The 18,083-nt window shown below is 65.8% G+C and overlaps 1 protein-coding gene across 6 annotated transcripts; it reads right to left on the minus strand.

Annotated features, from left to right (window-relative positions):
- Positions 1 to 496: 496 nt before the first annotated feature.
- Positions 497 to 17,959, minus strand: PDLIM7 (PDZ and LIM domain 7). 6 transcript variants are annotated; one of them, XM_086758881.1, is made up of 26 exons: positions 17,889 to 17,959; positions 16,530 to 16,636; positions 12,789 to 12,940; positions 12,452 to 12,482; positions 11,593 to 11,718; positions 10,807 to 10,823; positions 10,066 to 10,220; positions 9,678 to 9,714; positions 9,012 to 9,050; positions 8,735 to 8,889; positions 8,343 to 8,379; positions 7,942 to 7,980; positions 7,656 to 7,810; positions 7,288 to 7,324; positions 6,387 to 6,425; positions 6,110 to 6,264; positions 5,684 to 5,720; positions 4,985 to 5,023; positions 4,708 to 4,862; positions 4,311 to 4,347; positions 3,239 to 3,297; positions 2,866 to 3,100; positions 2,608 to 2,788; positions 2,311 to 2,431; positions 1,729 to 1,844; positions 497 to 1,475 (listed from the first exon to the last, which is right to left on the minus strand). In XM_086758881.1, exons 2-26 carry the CDS (start codon positions 16,632 to 16,634, stop codon positions 1,389 to 1,391), a joined length of 2,346 nt encoding a protein of 781 aa, XP_086615007.1. In that variant the 5' UTR covers positions 16,635 to 16,636; positions 17,889 to 17,959; the 3' UTR covers positions 497 to 1,388. The 6 variants fall into 6 exon arrangements, with proteins under 6 accessions (XP_086615007.1, XP_086615002.1, XP_086615003.1 ...); XM_086758876.1 differs by lacking the exons at positions 6,387 to 6,425; positions 11,593 to 11,718; XM_086758877.1 differs by lacking the exons at positions 4,708 to 4,862; positions 4,985 to 5,023; positions 5,684 to 5,720; ... (2 more) ...; positions 7,288 to 7,324; positions 11,593 to 11,718.
- Positions 17,960 to 18,083: the final 124 nt, after the last annotated feature.

Here is an 18,083-nt window from a genome sequence, read left to right on the forward strand (position 1 = left end):
GGAGGTGCCGGTGCTGCCTCGCACCCGTCCTTCGGGACAGCAGCTGCATCGCATGAGCAAATGCTTGGCTGCTCTGCGCCGGAGCACGCCCGGAGACAGTGCACACGGCCCACGCGTGCCCCATGACTTCTTGTCCTCTGTGCAGGACTCGGGGCCAGGGCACAGCAGGGACTCGGGGACACTGCCAGGTAAGCAGGGACCTCGCTGCGGGGTTGGACATCAGCCCCATTTCCCCTCGCTGAAGCTTTGCCCCCCGGATTAATGACCGCCTGTTAGCGGTCCTGCCTGCTACCAAGAGGGAAGGAGGACCCAGCTGACATGAGGGGTCCAGCCTGGGCTGACAGAGGCAGAGGAGGAGAAATCAGAGGTGAAGATTTCCCCTGGACAGCTGCAGGGAGCTGAGTCAGGCCCCGGCGGGGAGCAAGGCGAGGGCTGAGCATGACCTTCCCAGCCAGCCGCACCTCGCTCGGCAAAACCGCAGGCCTTGAGACAGCCGGCACTTGCAGAGAAGTGTTTATTAAAGGCACTAAAAGCACCGTGGCTACATCAGCAGCAGCCCGACCGGAGAGTGTGGGTTTGGGAGAGGCATTTACAGGCCTGGGACGGCGGTGGCAGGCACTCTTTGGTAGGAAGCTGTTCCTGAGCCTTGCGGGAGCCCGTCAGCCGGCCGACCATCAGCGCATGCTGCCGGCCCGCGGCTGGGCCAGGCTTGGCACACTGCCCTGCTTCCTGCACGGCCGGGCCGGGGGTGCTGCCATATGCCAGCCCCAGGAGAGCAGCAGGCCAGCGGGGTGGGGGGCACATGAGGCACAGACCTCTCCCAGCACACAGCCGGGGTGGGAAGCCACCGCAGCAGTTTGCAGAGTGGCTGGGGGTTGTCGCGGGCAGGGCCCTGGCAGGGGAGCGGAGCCGGGTCTCCAGCCCCACGCACTAAGCACGCAGCGGGGAAGGTAGGGGAGAGCTTGGCAGGGGGCTGGGGTGGGGGGGCTGATCCTCACCCGCTCAGGGACGTGCTAAGAGCATCCCTGCCTCGGTGCCAAGCTGCCAGGCAGCCAGGCCCCAGCTGAGTGAGGGGGCAGCCCTGCTGTGCCGGACCGTCTCCGACTCCAGCCTCGGCACGGCTGCGTGGCTCAGGGGCAGGAGACCCATGCAGCATCCCCTTCCCGGGCTTCTAGGGCCAGCTAGGGGTGCTGAAGAAGCCACCCAGTTATAAGGGGCTCTGGGCCCAGCAATTGTCTCTGGCTGAAGCTGGGCCAGGAGCTGCCAGGAAAGAGACAGGAGCAAGGGGAAGGGGTGAGGGCCCAGCCTGGCTCCCTGGGGACAGGAGGTGGGGGGAGAGGAGCATGCAGGGCCAGGGGCACGCGTGGGCACAGCTGAACTCCCGCCTCTCACACGTGGGAGAAAGCGTGGCTTTTGCAGAGCGGCTTGTCCTTCTTGGAGTAGAATGTCTTCCCTTCCAGGTTGGTCTGGCAGATCTGGGGAGGAGAGAGCAGGCGGTCAGGTTAGGAAGGCTAAACCAGCCCCCAGGTCCCCCACCACGAGCTGGGACTCAGCACCAGCATCGCATGGATGCCAGGGAGCAGCAGGCTCAGAGCCTGAGCCACCAGCGCAGAGCCAAGTGGGGAAAACCTCGGGACCCCACCCTGCTGGTGTACCCCACGCAGGGCACGACTGCCAGGGAGAGCCACGGCCCCCACCAGCAGCCGGCGAGGAGGGCACATGGCTCACCGCACAGACGAAGCAAGTGTCGTGCCAGCTGAACCCCAGCGCCTCCAGGAACCGGTCCCCAGCATCAATCTTGAAGTCGCAGCCGCGGCACTTGGTGCCAAACATCTTCTCGTAGTCTGTGAGGAGAGGCAGAGCCCAGGTCAGCGTTCCCCTGGCACCACAGCCCCTCATCCCAGGGGAACAGGGCTGCAGCACAGCCGGGATCCCACAGGGGACAACTCGCTGCCAGCGCTGCGGGGACGATGCCCGAGACACCCGGGTGAGATGTCTGTGCTGTGCAGGGTGGCCCTGGCCGCCACCGGGCGGCAGGGAGGAGGCAAACCTCATCTCCCAGGATGCAGCACTCCCCTTTGATCTACATCCTCATCATCACCATGGCAACACAGGAGCGATGTCACTACCCAGCGGCCGGGGAGGACCAGGATGGAGGGCTCAGGGCTGCAAGAGGGGGGGTCCCTGCCTTCCCCATGCCCTGTAGCACAGGGCAGCTCAACCCCCACCCCTGTGGGCAGGTGCTGAGCCCCAACAGTGGCCGGTGCCCTGGGGCCACACAGGGTGGCACGTAGGGTCCCCGAGTCCTACCTCTCTCGCAGTAGGGCTGTCCCTCCTCCATGTAGAAGGCACGGTTGCGGATGGGAGTTTTGCAGGCAGCACAGGTGAAGCACTGCACATGCCAGGTCATCTTCAGCGCGTGCATGACCTCCTGGAGGGAAACTGCCGTCAACTGGGGGTAGGACCACCCTGCGCCACGGGGAACCCCTCCCAGGGCAGAAAGGGACAGGGGATGGCTGGGGATGGGATCAGGATGGGAAGGGACAGAGCTGGGGACCTGTAGGATAGCAGGGACAGGAGGAGTGGGGCAGGCTGAGGGACACTCACCCCAGTGATCTTCTTCTTGCACTTGGCGCAGCTGGGCGCGTAGCGCGTGTCGTAGCACTTGGGGCAGAAGATGGAGCCTTTCTCCTCGAAAAAGCCACCTTCATCCAGCACCTTCCTGCACTGGCAGCAGGTGAACTCCTCGGGGTGGTAATAATGTCCCAGCGCCACCAGGTAGCGTCCCCTGCAGCAGGACAGAGCCACATCAGCCACGCCGGGGCCCACGACGCTGGCCTGGCGGCAGTGGTGGCCAGGGCTCACCTGATGACCTTGTTGCACTTGTAGCAGAGGGGCGTGCGGCCGGGCCCTTCAGGAGCCTGCTGCGCTGCCTGCACGATGGAGCTGCGGTTCTGCATGGGGGTCGGCGTGGCCGGCTGGCTGTGCTTGCTCACCACCGTGCTCGTCTTGTCCGGGGCGTAGCGCTCAGCGAACAAGGGGTCCACGGCCCAGGGTGGGCGGCTGGCAGGGCCAGGAGTGGTGGCGGGGCTCCTGGGGGCTGCACACACATGCAAGTCTCCAGGACGGTGCTCCCGATCCGTCGGCAGCCCCCTCCCAGCACCCACAGCTTGGCAAGCAGCGTCCCCCAGCACCCCTGTCCCTCTCACCCTGAGCCCAGAGGAAACATTTTGCTCACCCAGTCCTGGCTCTGTCTTCATCGCTGCTCCCGGGGACGGGTCCAGCACGGAGACCTGGCTACAGAACAAGCAGTTAACCCAGCCTGCCCCGCTTGCCCCCTCTGCCCAGCAGGCCTGTGCATGCAGGCAGGGCCCCCCCACCCCAGCAAGCAGGCAGGAGCTGGCCAAGCCCCCGTGCCCAGCCAGTAGCTGGTTTGGTGATGGGGGATCAAGCCAAGCGCCTCCAGCCCTGCGGAAACACTGCACTCTCAGGATCTGGGGGCCATCATGGTGGTTTGGGGAGAGGTGGGAGGGAGTGCAGGGCTGTCAGGGCCCCGCACCCAGCTCTGGGCTGCTCCAGGCTGACCCCAGGATCACGCAGACCCCAGCTGCCCACTCAGACATGATGGTCACCCCCAGCCTCAACGGGGTGCAGAGGGGCTTGGACCTGACCCGGCGCAGGGAGCCCCGGGCCCCAGCTCTGGCAGAGCTGGGGACAGGCAGAGCTCTGCCATCCCTGCTGGCTGGTCCTGGGATGGGCAAAGCCTGTGCCTCGGCCCACCTGAGAGTGGGGACAGGGACAGAGTGAGAGCCGGTGACCCTGTGCCTCTGCAGGGCAAGGCGAGAAGCAGATGGCTACAAACACAGGAGCATTTATTTGTGGCAGGAGCAAACTGGGCAGAGCTGGGACCCAACGGTCACGGCGCCAGGGCAGGAGGCATTGCCGAGAGGCGAAGGCCAAAGAGGAGCTGTGCACAACCTGCCCGGCTGCACGCGGCAGGGAACGGCCCCTCCAGCCCCAGCTCCCGTCCCTGCCTCCACACAGGGCCTGGCACTCACCAGCTCTGCCCGGCTGCCCCGCAGCCCCACGCCAGGCTCATGGGACGTCGTGCCCCAGGTGCAGGTACTGCCCAAACATCACAACACCCACAGCCATGTTTTCCCAGCGCCACCAGCTGCCCCCACCCGCTGTGTCCAAGAAACCACAGTGCAGCTTGGCATTCCCAGCTCAGTGCCAGCAGCGCCCAGAGGCCAGGCCGGGGCAGGCAGCCCCACACCTCCAGCTGCCGCCCTGGCACACACTCCCCTTACCTGGGCTTTTTAACAAACACATCATCATCATCCTCTACTGAGCACAGAAGGAGAGAAAGGAGGAGACAGAGTCAGTCTGCAGGAACCAAGGCCCAGGGAAAGCAGAAAGGGAAGGGCAAGGAAGGAAAAGAGACCTCTCCTCCCAGTGCCATCCTGCTCTGATGCTCAGCCCTGCCCGGCCACGGGACAGAGCACGACCCCAACCAGCGGCTCCACCACGAGCCCACGCACAGCCCCGGGCAGATCCCGACAGCTCAGCCTCCCCTGAGGGGCCACACAGGGCCAAAACCAAGCCCCCATTGACACATCACCCCATGGCCTCGACTGGGCTCCAAGTGCCCCGACAAAGCCGGGCACCCCGGGCAGCCAGGCAGCGCCGAGCCCTGAGGGAACTTACTGCCGTCTGTGCCCACCAGCCGGGCCAGCTTCTGGAAGGAGCGGGACTGGGTGGTCCCGGTGCGGGGCTGCCAGTCCTCAGCATCCTCTATCAGACGCAGCTTCCCGGGGTCGCACACAGGGGTGCTGGGGGGCTCTGATGCCTGCGGGGGCTGCCTGTGAGTGACAGAGGGCAGGCGCTCAGCCAGCACCATGCATGGACCCTGCTTCGGCGCAGGGCAGCGCTTTCAAAGGTTCCCTGACACACGTCAACTGCCTCGCCAGAGCCCAGCACTCACCGCTGCTCCCCTGTGCCCCAGCTGGACACACGGCCATCCCTGTGGCATCGAAAAAACGGCGGCACAACAGTCAGTGCTTGATATGTGACCCAGTGCATCTCTCCCACGCGCACCCCAGCCCCACCAAGGCACGAGCTCCACAAAGATGCCAGCAGCGTTCACTCCCAACCGGCCCTGCAGCCACTCCAAAGCCCCACGGGACATCACACTCCTGGTTCAGGCGCTCCCCAGCACCTCCCAACACCCCAAAGCCACGTGCTGCCAGTGCCACCAGCTGCCCCTTCCCACTGTGGCCAGGACACCTTGCTGCAGCTCGGCCTCCCCAGCTCGGTGCCAGCAGTGCCCAGCGGGTCCTGACCGGCACGGGGACAAGGCACCGTAAGGACACCCCGGTTGGGGACAGCCTGTCTGGCAAGTGGGTGCCCGGGCAGGACCCTCCCAAGGTGACGGTCAGAGCAGTGGCTCAGCGCTGGCCGTGCCCGTCACAGGACGAGCTCAGGGTGGGCTCCTTTGCTCCACCAACAGCTCGGGCTCTGGGGACAGGACAGAGAGGGAACAGGAGGACAGAGGAGGAGAGAAGAAAGAGCAACAGGGCAAAGAGTTTCCCCAGAGTCACTGCAAGCAGCCAGCGCGAGGGCAAACCAGCCAGGTGGGCTGAGCCCCGGGCTCCTGCTGCTGCCCTGGCACAGCTCCCCTTACCTGGGCTTTTTAACAAGCTCATCCTCACGGTCCTCCACTGAGCGCAGCGGGAGAGAAAGGAGAAGACAGAGTCAGTCTGCAGCAACCGATATCCAGGGACAGAAGGAAGCCAAGGGAAATGACGAAAAGCGACCTCTCCTCCCACAGAACTCCCACCCCAACGCCCGGCCAGAAACCACTCCTGCCCAGCTGCAGGGCAAAGCACGCTCCCACTCCAGCCGCACCACCACACGCCCGTGCATGGTCCCATCCCACGCACAGCCCCGGGCAGATCCCGCCAGCTCAGCCTCCCCTGAGGGGACACACAGGGACAAAATTAAGCCCTGTTGACACATCAACCACACAGCTTCTACCACGTTCTGGCTACCCCGGCAAAGTCCAGGAACTCCGGGCAGCCAGGCAGCGCCGAGCCCTGAGGGAACTTACTGCCGTCTGTGCCCACCAGCCGGGCCAGCTTCTGGAAGGAGCGGGACTGGGTGGTCCCGGTGCGGGGCTGCCAGTCCTCAGCATCCTCTATCAGACGCAGCTTCCCGGGGTCGCACACAGGGGTGCTGGGGGGCTCTGATGCTTGCGGGGGCTGCCTGCGAGTGACAGAGGGCAGGCGCTCAGCCAGCACCATGCATGGACCCTGCTTCGGCGCAGGGCAGCGCTTTCAAAGGTTCCCTGACACACGTCAACTGCCTCGCCAGAGCCCAGCACTCACCGCTGCTCCCCTGTGCCCCAGCTGGACACACGGCCATCCCTGTGGCATCGAAAAAACGGCGGCACAACAGTCAGTGCTTGATATGTGACCCAGTGCATCTCTCCCACGCGCACCCCAGCCCCACCAAGGCACGAGCTCCACAAAGATGCCAGCAGCGTTCACTCCCAACCGGCCCTGCAGCCACTCCAAAGCCCCACGGGACATCACACTCCTGGTTCAGGCGCTCCCCAGCACCTCCCAACACCCCAAAGCCACGTGCTGCCAGTGCCACCAGCTGCCCCTTCCCACTGTGGCCAGGACACCTCGCTGCAACTCGGCCTCCCCAGCTCGGTGCCAGCAGTGCCCAGCGGGTCCTGCCCGGCACGGGGACAAGGCACCGTAAGGACACCCCGGTTGGTAACAGTCTGCCTAACAGGCGGGTGCCCGGGCAGGACCCTCCCGAGGTGACGGGCTGTGCCCTTCACAGGGTGAGGGCAGGGTGGGCTCTGTGGCTCCACCAACAGCTCAGCCCTGGGAAGAGCGAGAGGACAGAGAGGGAACAAGAGGATGGAGGAGGAGGCAGGAGAGAAGAGGAGAGAAGAAAGAGCGACAGGCCAAAGAGCTTCCCCAGAGTCACTGCAAGCAGCAGCACGAGAGTGAACCAGCTGGTGGCACTCACCCAGCTCTGCCCAGCCACCCCACAGGCCCCGGCCAGGCTCATGGAACATCCTACCCCAGGCACAGGTGTTGCACAGAACATCACAACACCCCTAAAACAGGTTTTCCCAGCTGCCTCCAGTCCCCATTCGCCTGAGAGGCCACAGCACCGCTCAGTCTCCCCAGCTCAGTGCTGGCCATGCTCAGAGTCCAGCCCTGGGACATGCAGATCCATGGCTCCTGCTGCTGCACCCTCACCCCTTACCTGGGCTTTTTAACAAACACATCCTCACGGTCCTCCACTGAGCGCAGCAGGAGAGAAAGAAGGAGACAGAGTCAGTCTGCAGCAACCAAGGCCCAGGGACAGCATGAAGGGAAAGAAAGGAAAACCGACCTCTCCTCCCACCATCCGCCTTCCCCGACATCCCGCAGACGCGAGCCCAGCAGCTCCACCACGAGCCCACGCACAGCCCCGGGCAGATCCCGACGGCTCAGCCTCCCCTGAGGGGCCACACAGGGCCAAAACCAAGCCCCCATTGACACATCACCCCATGGCCTCAACTGAGCTCCAAGTACTCCGAAAAGCCGGGCACCCCGGGCAGCCAGGCAGCGCCGAGCCCTGAGGGAACTTACTGCCATCTGTGCCCACCAGCCGGGCCAGCTTCTGGAAGGAGCGGGACTGGGTGGTCCCGGTGCGGGGCTGCCAGTCCTCAGCATCCTCTATCAGACGCAGCTTCCCGGGGTCGCACACAGGGGTGCTGGGGGGCTCTGATGCCTGCGGGGGCTGCCTGCGAGTGACAGAGGGCAGGCGCTCAGCCAGCACCAAGTGTGGCCCCGGCCCTGCATCGCCGCACAGGGCAATGCCTTCAAAGGTGGCCTCACACACGTCGACACCCTCTTGCCAGACCCTGACACTCACCACTGCTCCCCTGTGCCCCAGGTGGACACACAGCCATCCCTGTGGCATTGAAAAAACGGCGGCACAACAGTCAGTGTTTGATACGTAGCTCGGTGCATCCCTCCCGCACGCGCCCCCAGCCCCACGAAGAAGCCAGTGACACTCGCCCAGCTCTGCCCAGCAGCCCCATGACCCACGCCAGGCTTATGGGACAGTGTGCCCCAGGTGTAGATGTTGCCCTGCCCCTCCCAACACCCCTAAGCTAGGTTTTCCCAGTGCCACCAGCCTCCTCCAGTCCCCATATGGCCGAGAGGCCACGGTGCAGCTCAGCCTCTCCAGCTCAGTGCCCGTAGTGCCCAGACTCCTGCCTGGAACATGCAGCCCTGCATACAGCTCCTGCCCTCTGCACCCTCGCCCCTTACCTGGGCATTTTAACAAGCTCATCCTCACGGTCCTCCACTGAGCGCAGCGGGAGAGAAAGGAGGAGACAGAGTCAGTGTGGGGCATCCGAGGCCCAGGGACAGTGGGAAGGGAAAGAGGGGGAAAGGAGGGGAAAGGGAAACCGACCTCTCCTCCTGCCACACAGCCCTGCCCGGCCATGGGACAGAGCATGGCCCCAACCAGCGGCTCCACCACGAGCCCACACACAGCCCCGGGCAGCTCCCGACGGCTCAGCCTCCCCCAAGGAGCCACACAGGGCCAAAACCAAAGCTCCAGTGCCACGACACATCGCAGCCTTTATCCAGCTCCAGCTGCTCCGGCAAAACTGGGCACCCCGGGCAGCCAGGCAGCGCCGAGCCCTGAGGGAACTTACTGCTGTCTGCGCCCACCAGCCGGGCCAGCTTCTGGAAGGAGCGGGACTGGGTGGTCCCGGCACGGGGCTGCCAGTCCTCAGCATCCTCTATCAGACGCAGCTTCACAGGGTCACACACAGGGGTGCTGGGAGGCTCCTGCGGCGGCCGGGGCTGCCTGTGAGTGACAGAGGGCAGTCGCTCAACCAGCACCCTGCGCGGACCCTGCTTTGGCACAGGACAGTGCTTCCAAACGTGCCCTTGTACACGCCAACCCTCTCGCCAGACCCCAGCACTCACCGTTGCTCCCCCGTGCCCCAGCCAGACCCACGGGCATCCCTGTGGCATCAGAAAAATGGCAGCACAACAGTCAGTGTTTGATACATGGCTCTGTGCACCCGCCTTGTACGCCCCTCCAGCTCCGCGGAGAAGCCAGTGACACTCACCCAGCTCTGCCCGGCTGCCCTGGCTCACAGGACATGATGCCTCACGTCCAGGCACTGCCCAGCACCTCCCAGCACCCCCAGCAAGATGCTGCCAGTCCCACCAGCCTCCTCCAAATCCCATTTGCTCAAGAAGCAACGGTGCAGCTCAGCTTCTGTGTCAGCAGTGCCCAGCAGGTCCTGCCCAGCACACGTAGCACAGGGACACCCCGGCTGGGGACAGCCTGTCTGGCAGGCGGGTGCCTGGGCAGGACCCTCCTGAGGGTCAGAGCAGTGGCTGAGCGCTGGCGGTGCCCACTGCAGGGTGAGGGCAGGGTGGGCTCTGCGGCTCCACCAACAGCTCGGCTCTGGGGAGAGGACAGAGGGAGAAGCAGGAGGAAAAGTAGTCAGAGTAAGCAGGGCAAAGATCCTCCCCGGAGTCACCGCAAGCAGTGAGCAGGAGGGTGAACCAGCTGGGTGGGCTGAGCTCCGAGATGTGCAGTCTCATGGCTCCTGCTGCCTCCCTGGCACACGCTCCCCTTACCTGGGCTTTTTAACAAGCTCATCTTCACGGTCCTCCACTGAGCACAGCAGGACAGAAAGGAGGAGACAGAGTCAGTCTGGGGCAACCAAGGCCCAGGGACCACAGAAAGGGAAAGGCAAGGAAGGAAAACCAACCTCTCCTCCCAGTGCCCTCCTGCCCTGACACTCAGCCCTGCCCGGCCACGGGGCAGAGCACGACCCCAACCAGCGGCTCCACCACGAGCCCACGCGCAGCCCCGGGCAGCTCCCGACGGCTCAGCCTCCCCCGAGGGGCCACACAGGGCCAAAACCAAAGCTCCAGTGCCACGACACATCGCAGCCTTTATCCAGCTCCAGCTGCTCCGACAAAGCAGCCAGCCAAGGCTGGGCCGAGCCCTGCGGGAACTTACTGCCGTCTGTGCCCACCAGCCGGGCCAGCTTCTGGAAGGAGCGGGACTGGGTGGTCCCAGCGCGGGGCTGCCAGTCCTCAGCATCCTCTATCAGACGCAACTTCACAGGGTCGTACACAGGGGTGCTGGGAGTCTCCAGCGGCTGCGGGGGCTGCCTGTGAGTGACAGCAGCCTCTGTCAAATCTGACACAACCCTCAGCATCACCTCCCTGCGTCTGCCTCACACCTCCTCCGGCACAGACCACGGCACACCAGTACATGAGACAGCACATGCTGCCTTCCTCCCCACCCCCCCCCACTCCTCCTTCGCATAGGGAGGGCCCATTAAGGGCTGGCTCGGACTGACCGTCCATCCCTGGCAGTTTGGAACTGGCCCCAGGGCCATGAGGGGAAAGGACAGGGTAAGAATAAGCCAAGGTCAAAAATCACTGGCAGGGGAGCTGCGCGAGAGCCCAGTGAACACTTGCAGGGTCAATGGCAGCGTCACCCGTGCCCGGCACAGCCCGGGAGCCATCACTCAGCCGAGCCGCATCTCGGGGAAGAGGGAAGGGACCACACACGAGGACACCCAGGGCCCCAGCAGCTGACAGAGAGAGGCAGCGCTCGCCCTTCAGGCTCAGGACAGCTCGCTGCCAGGTGGGCAGAGCCACGCACGCCGCCCATTCCCGGGTCGCAAACGGGGCACTAGCAGGGAAGAGGCATGCAGGGAGGAGAGAGAGAACAGGCAGAAGGCTTACTGACTTGTCAAGGCTCAGCACCTGTAGGGGAGAGGGAAAGAGAAAGGGAGGAGAGAAAGAAAGAAAAAGGAAGGTGAAATTAGACCCACAGCACCCAAGAAGCTTCCAGAGCTCACCTATGGCCTGCACCAGTCCCCCTACCCCTGAGACTCAAGACCAGCTCACCCAGGGCTGGGAGCACACTGGGCAGCAGCAGCAGACACCAACACACCAGACCATGCCTCCCTCAGCCCCCCAAAACAGGCCTGGGCGCTCAGGTAGCCAAGGCCACGTCCCCCCACCACCCAGCCTCAGGGCATCACGGCAGCTCTTGGCAGGACGGGCAGGGACCAGCAGCTGGGTGAGCTGCCTGCAGAGACCGGAGCTCCTTCCCTGTGAGCAGGGCGAGGATGGCGCTGAGCAGGGCTCAAGGGCTTCCCTTTGCCCAGCCCGTCCCGGCAGCCGGGGAGCAGCAGGACGTCCCCGGTCAGGTGCTGGTTGGTGGCCACAACGCAGCCACCGCTTCCCTGCTGCCGCAGATGCCAGCGAGTGTCCTGCTACGACCGCCATGCCGTGCGCCACAGGACTCCCCACAGGCTGACACATCCCTGAGCAAGGGACTGGCATGTGTGTGGCCACATGGCCCCACATGTGACTGTCCTGTTGTGTCACCTCAGCACCAGCCATCAGGGGATCCCAACACGGGCGCCACAGCCCACTCCCACCCATGGGTGCCTGGCATGCAAGGCGCAGCAGGGCTGGGGAGCAGGCTCCCCCCGATCTTCGGGGAGCAGGACGGACAGCAACATACCCATTGTGCTGGGGGGTGCAGGCGGGCGCCAGGGGCGCGTACGTCACAGGTTTCGTCACCAGCCCAGGCCGTGGGTTCGGAGGCGAGCCGGCCCCGAAGGGCCGAGCTGTTTTGTTGAGGGCGGTGCTGGGAGCGAAGTTATATTTCAGGGGTTCAGAGCAGGGGAGTGAGTCCTGAGCGAGACAAAACACACAGACACGGGCTCACACGTCAAGCAGCATGCAAGGGGCAGCCCCGGGCCAGGCAGCGCAGCAGGCAGCCAGGTAGGAAAGCCAGACAGCACGTGCGCCTGAGGCACCGGGCTCTGCCAGGCTGGCACCTCTCTCTGCAGGACACCAGTCCAGCCACAGCAGGTCACAAGCCCAGCCCGAGGGTCGCTGGAGGATTAGTAAGTGCCCTGGACGCTCGCTGCTGCCCGTGGTGGGGCGACGCATGCAGACATGTCGATCGTAACCATCCCACAGCACGAAGCTGAACGCATGCAGCTGGCTCCCGTTCAGGAGCCACTGTCCCCAGCCCTGCCTCCCTCCCGGGCACTCCCCAGCGCCAGCAAACATGGGGCCCCGAGCCTGTGCTGCGCTTGCCCAGCCTCCTCCCTTGCATCAGCCCCTCTGCACCCCTGCCCACAGCCGGCACTGGCGGGGGCACAGGCAGGCGGCAGCCAGGGGGATGCCCCCTGTGGTGCCGGGGGTCAGAGCTGCTCCTCCAGCGAGGAGTTTTCCAGCCCTCCAAACACACCACGGTCCCCCAGAAGCCTGTGGGCCCCAGGAGCAAAGTCCATTAGTCCGTCAACGCTCAAAGATTTCCCCTCCCTGAGACAAGGCTGAGCTGCTGCTGCAGCATCAGGAGCAACACGTACCTTCTGCGGCTTCCCCAGGTGGTTCTGGGCTCTGCAAGAGAGGAGACAGCCGGGTGGGTGCTGGAACCACCCCACTGGTACCCCAGGGACGCAGCACCCACCCGAGGGGAGCCACGGCCAGCTGGCACTGCCCCACGGCTCACAGGTGAGGGCCAGCAGCCAGGCTAAGCCACACCCAGCCAAACAGAGCCTTGGACCCAGCCAGGGGCTGCCAGGCTCCGAGCAGGGAGCAGCGATGCTGGGAAACCGTGATGCTGGGAGACAGCACTAGGCAGAGGGCCTCGGCTCTGCTCTGGCCGTGCCAGGACCCCAGGTTTGCAGGACCCACGGATCCTACCTGCTCAGGGTGAGGCAGAGCCTGTCCCCGCAGGCACGGATCCTGTTCTGGGCCTCGATGTGCGTCATGGAGCCGGTGCTGTCCCCGTCGATGTACAGCACCCAGTCGCCCACTCCCACTCCGGCCTGGGCCGCCTTCCCGCCGGGCGTCAGCTGCAGGAGAGACAGAGTCAGGAAGAGCCGGGCTGGCTGAGCAGCAATTCAGAAGTGGAGGGACGGCCTCGTCCCCACAAGGGCAGGGGTCTGCCAGGGCCAGGCTCCCTCATGCAAGGTCCAGCCCGGCACAGGGCACCACACAGACCTGACCCAGAGGGAGGTAAGGGCCCCCAGAGCACCCCCTGTTTCCCAGTACATTATCCCAGAGCAGCCTCTTTCCCTCCACAGCAGCGGAGAGCTCAGCACTACCCCATGGCACTGCCCAGCCCCTGCCCTCTGGCACGGCTGGGGTCCATGCCAAGCACCCCAAGGCCCTGTCCCCATGACACCAAATGGTGGAGGCGGCGCTGGCTCAGCCTCGGCAGGAGGCCCAGCCGCCCCTTGGAGCAGCCCCCCCTGGACTCGGGGAAGGAAGGGAGTGCAGTGAGTCAGGGCCTGTCGGGCAGCCCACATCTCGCTGTGAACCACAGGCATTTCCAGCCCTTCGCCTGGGTGCAAGCGGGGGGACAGGGGAGGCACCCCCGGGCGCTCCCCACAGCCGCCCACGCTCCCGTCCTGTTCCCCTCCCGGTGCCGGCAGGCACAGACGTTACCTCATCCCCGCAGAGGAGCGGGAGCCCCCTGTGTCAGGGAGACACACCCCCCCACCTAAGCCGTTCCCCAAGCCGTTGCCCCGCCGGGGCAGCGGGGAGCACGGCCATGGGTTCCCCTGCATGGCCACAGTACTGGGATGCGCCTTGCCCCGGCGTGGCTCTATGGCACGGCTCTGTGTCAGCCCTGGGCCGGGAAGCAGAGGCTGCCCTCCCCTCCCGCCGGGAGGCACAGCCGAAGGCGAGCAGGGCCCTGAGCATCGCATGCAGCTCTCAGGCATCGACAGACAGACACACAGACAGACAAACGTGGGCAGGCTGCAGCCATTCCTGCTCCTCCAGCACAGAAGAACTCGAGGCGCTTGGACCCAGACCAAGTATTTCCTCAAGTCCTGTTCGACATGAACATAAAAGGAGCGAGCCAGATTCCTAGCTCCGTCAGAGGGCTGAAAAATCCCTGCCGCGGAGCTCCGGCTCCTCCTTGCCTGTGCACAGGGCCCAGCCCACCCCAGAGCTGTGCTCCTCTTCCCCACACCAGCACCGGCCCTCCACGTGATGCCAAACCCCACACCCGGGCTGGATGTGACCCAGCTCCACCTGCATCCCGCTGCTGTCCCCGGTGGGACATGGGTACCCTGTCCCATGCCCCTGCGCTGCCCAGCGCCCGCTCCTCCTGCCCGGCACAGGAGGGTGCCCTGGGCAGCAAGTGGCACCAGCCAGCTCCCGGCCACACCACTGCAAGCCCCGGCTTGCTGCCCTGCAGGGCTGGGGAAGGCACGGGGCAGCTGCGTGGGCTTGGAGGCAGGAGCAGGAGCCGGGAGAGATTTTCACACGGCTGCCCGGGAAGGGGAGAGGGCGGCAGGCTGCATCACGCAGCCGCACCCAGCCCAGCCAGCACCGCCGCGCTCCCCTTCCCTCTCTGTGCTGGCACGCCAGGAAACCCCTTCGGCAGGTGCCAGCTCAGCCGGGAGCCGTGGCAGTGCCAGCACTCCCGCTTCCCTCCTGGCCCCGCTAACCAGGGCTTCCTTCCTCCCTTCTCCACCCAGCCAGGCCTTTGTTCCCCGTGCCACTGTCACCACATCCAGCGAGGTGCCCACCAGCCACCCCTGTCCAGGGCTCAGGCACCCCAGACAGAGCTGCATCCACCACGGAGGGGAGTTGAGTGCCTGCACGAGGGCTCAGGCAGCATCCCCCAGCGCCTTCCCACCTGCAGCACCCCGCGTCTCTCCTCTTCCCTGGCTGGCAGGTGCCGGGACGTGCCACGCAGAACCCAGCTCCCCGGACGCCAGCCCTTACTCTGGCTCCACCGCAAGCAGCTCAGGACCACGGCCTCACAGCCTGCCTAGCCATGGCGTCAGGACCCCAGTAGAGCCCCTTGCCATGAGAGGTGCGTGCGCAGAGGACCAAGGTGGTACCTCTTGTGCGTGACCACCGAGCCGAAGCAGCCTTGCAGCTGACCCAGCAGCATCACAGCGATGGATGGAGCTGAGAGCCACACTAGTGCTGCTTTCCCGCTGTGCTGCCCGGCTCCACAGAGCAGGACCCCACCATAGCCTTCAAACCCCGGGCAGGACACCTTCTTCCAGCCCACTCCGGCAGCCCCAGGCCTGGCAGGACAGCCTGCCCTGCCAGCAGCACCCTTGCTCACGGCAAGCAGCGGCCAAGGACAGCAAGGAGCTTTCCTGGGCTGGGGATGCCTCTGGGGTGCAGAGCAGCGCAGGATCACCCCATCCCATCAGACAGGGCCCACCGCCACGAAGCCCAGCCTCATCAGAAAACCCCCCCCAGGGGTTACATCCCCTGGGAACCTCCGTGCTGCTGCTGCCTGCCCTGCCCAGGACACAGGGTTGCCCCAAGCCCTGAGGGCAGCACCGGCCTGGGTGCACAGCGGGGCCATTGCTTCGCGAGGCCCCTGCCCCAGGCCCTGGGAGGCTCCTCCATCCAGCCAGACCCTTTGTTAAGTGCTGGCTCGCAGCCAAGAGAAACATTTTTTAGAGAATAAACTCGCTGAAGCCGTCTGTGTGCTCTCTGCGTGCTCGGCAGAGATCCGCAGGCCCCGGGGCAGCAGCGCTGGTGACTCCAGCCTCATGCAGTGCCCTCGGGGTCCATGCTCCATGCTGGGGTGCTGCGGAGACCCGCACCCTCTGAGACAGGCGCACAGCGCCAGGCTCGTGCCGGGGGCAAGCCCCCACGCAGCCACGAGCAAAGCCGTCCTTCGAGAAGCAGCCTCCCTGCCAGCTGCCCGAGCGTCAGCAACGCAGGCGATGCAGTCACATTCCAAGGCTTATAAGGCAATTGCGTGGCCAGAGCCGTGGCCAGCGCCCACCCGGGGGACTGGGCCGCCCGGGGACAGGGACTCATAAGCAGCCAGGGGACAGACCCAGCCTGGGCGAGCATCGCATCGGGAGCGGCTTGCACCAGGCGCCTCAGCCATGAGCAGCCGGCAGCACAACGGCTCTTGCTCACGCTGGAGAAACGGGCTGGTTTTGTGGAGGCAGCCATGTCCCAGCACAGGCAGCACAGGCTTCTTCCCCTCCCTGCCAATCCCAGAGCCAGCTCAGGTACGGAATTGGGAGCTGTGCAGTGGGAGGGAGGGCAGAAGGGCACAAGCTGGGTCCCAGCATGGTGAGCTCAGTGTTGTGGCGTAGACTGGGAAGCTGGCCCCACAGCTCGGAGCTGGTGAGAGCGGTTCCCCTCCCCCTGCAGTGGGCATGCTCCGGAAGGGGCCTCCCCTGCCCCCCCCAGCAGCCAGAATGACTCTGCAGAGGCCGTGCAGCATTTCACATCTTTCCTGCGGCCCTCTGCCCGGAACACCCCTGTGCCGCGCTGCAGCTGATAAGGCACCGAGGAGGCCACACAGGGCAGGATGCAGCGCTCTCAGGGTCCTGGCTCTTCTGCATCCCCCATACAGCTCTGCCTCAGCCACCTGAACGCAGCCATCACGGCCTCCCACCCTCAGAGGTAGGAGGAAGGATGGGTATCACCAGCTTCTCTTACCCTGGAGATGGAGAGTGGCATGCTGAAATCCTTCCCTCCCTGCAGCCTGAAGCCCCAGGGTGCCGGCCCGTTCAGCATCACCTTGTAGGACTCCATGTCACCCATCTCTGCAAGGGAAGAGGATACGATCCTGGTGTTACGGCACACGGGAACAACCCAGGGAGAGCAAGGGAGGAGGGGGCCTGGCGCCTGGCAGGACAGGGCAGGAGGAGACAGGTCACATTTCCAGCAGTAACTCCACCCTGACCGTCCTACACTGTGGTTAGAGACACACCCCAAATCTATCAGCGTCTCCTCCAGCAGTGTTGGAGGCGAGGGGCCCAGGCTAACGCCGGGTAGCGTCAGGAAACCAGGTACAGCCCTGCTGCCACCCACAGCAGAGCGCCCGCAGGCTCCGCTCCCCCTCTCCCAAATCCAGGACGTGGTCTCCCTTGCAGCACCCTAGAAACTCAGGCTGCCGAAAGCCGACATCGCTTCAGCCCAGGGAGAAGCGGCGGCAGGTACAGAAGGATGGGAACCAGCAGCGTTTTTGCCGGGTGAATTAGCGGCAGCAGTGCCGGAGATGCGTGATGCCACCCGAGGCGCCTGGCAGAGCGGCTGGGCTGGCGCTCCGGCAGCCGGCCGAGCAGATGCCACCCGGGAGCGAGCCCACCTCTGCACGGGGAGCGGGGCTTCGGCGGGGACGGAATCCCGGCGCTGCCCGGGCCGCGCTGACAGCTGTCAGCCGGCCAAGGCTCCGGGCAGAGCGGCCAGCCCTGGCCACCCCTCACCTGGAAGGAGCCACCAGGCCCCCGCGAAGCCCCCCAGGACCTTCCCCCCGCCGCTGCCAGCTCCGGGGGACAGGGACGGGGCCACCTCCACCCCTCGCACGGGATGGCGGGCTCCCGGCCGGAGGCGGCAGGGCCGGGGGCCAGCGTGCCCCCGCGCTCCCCGGGCCGGTGCGGGCTATATAAGGCGTGTAAGACGACACCGTCCCGCTGCCCGCTCCCCGCTCGGCAGGGCCGGGAGAAGGCTGCGTGTCAGGCATTCCCGGCAGCCGCGTAAGCCCCAGCGAGGCGCCGGGACCGGAGTGGCCACGGGGGCCCCCGCGCCCGGCTCCACGTCCTGCCCTCCGGGGACCCCCGGACCGCCCTCCCCATCCCCCTCCCTATAGGGGACGCCGACCCCGACCCATGGAACTCCCAGCCTTGCCCCACGGCGACTCCAGCCCTAGGTCCAGCCCTGCCCCACGGAGACCACGACCCCGCTCCACACGGGCCCGACCGCCTTCCCCCCGACCCAGGCCCCAGCCCTACATCCCCTTGTGCCCCCGCCCCTCCGGCAGATGATGGAGACCCCGGCCCTCCCGCACTCACTCACCCGCGACCGACCGGGCCCCCGGTGGAGCGGGGCCGAGCGGGTGGCGCCGCAGAGGGGAACGGAACGGAACGGAACGGAGCGGGCGGATGCGAGACTCGAACTCGGACACCGCCCCCGCCCGGCCCGGCCCCGCCTTATATAGGACCGAGGGGGGCGGAGCCGGTGGACGTCTCGGCCAATCACCGCATGCGCCTG

The sequence above is a fragment of the Chlamydotis macqueenii genome, chromosome 14, assembly GCF_036417535.1.
Source record: "Chlamydotis macqueenii isolate bChlMac1 chromosome 14, bChlMac1.mat, whole genome shotgun sequence".
NCBI lineage: Eukaryota > Metazoa > Chordata > Aves > Otidiformes > Otididae > Chlamydotis > Chlamydotis macqueenii.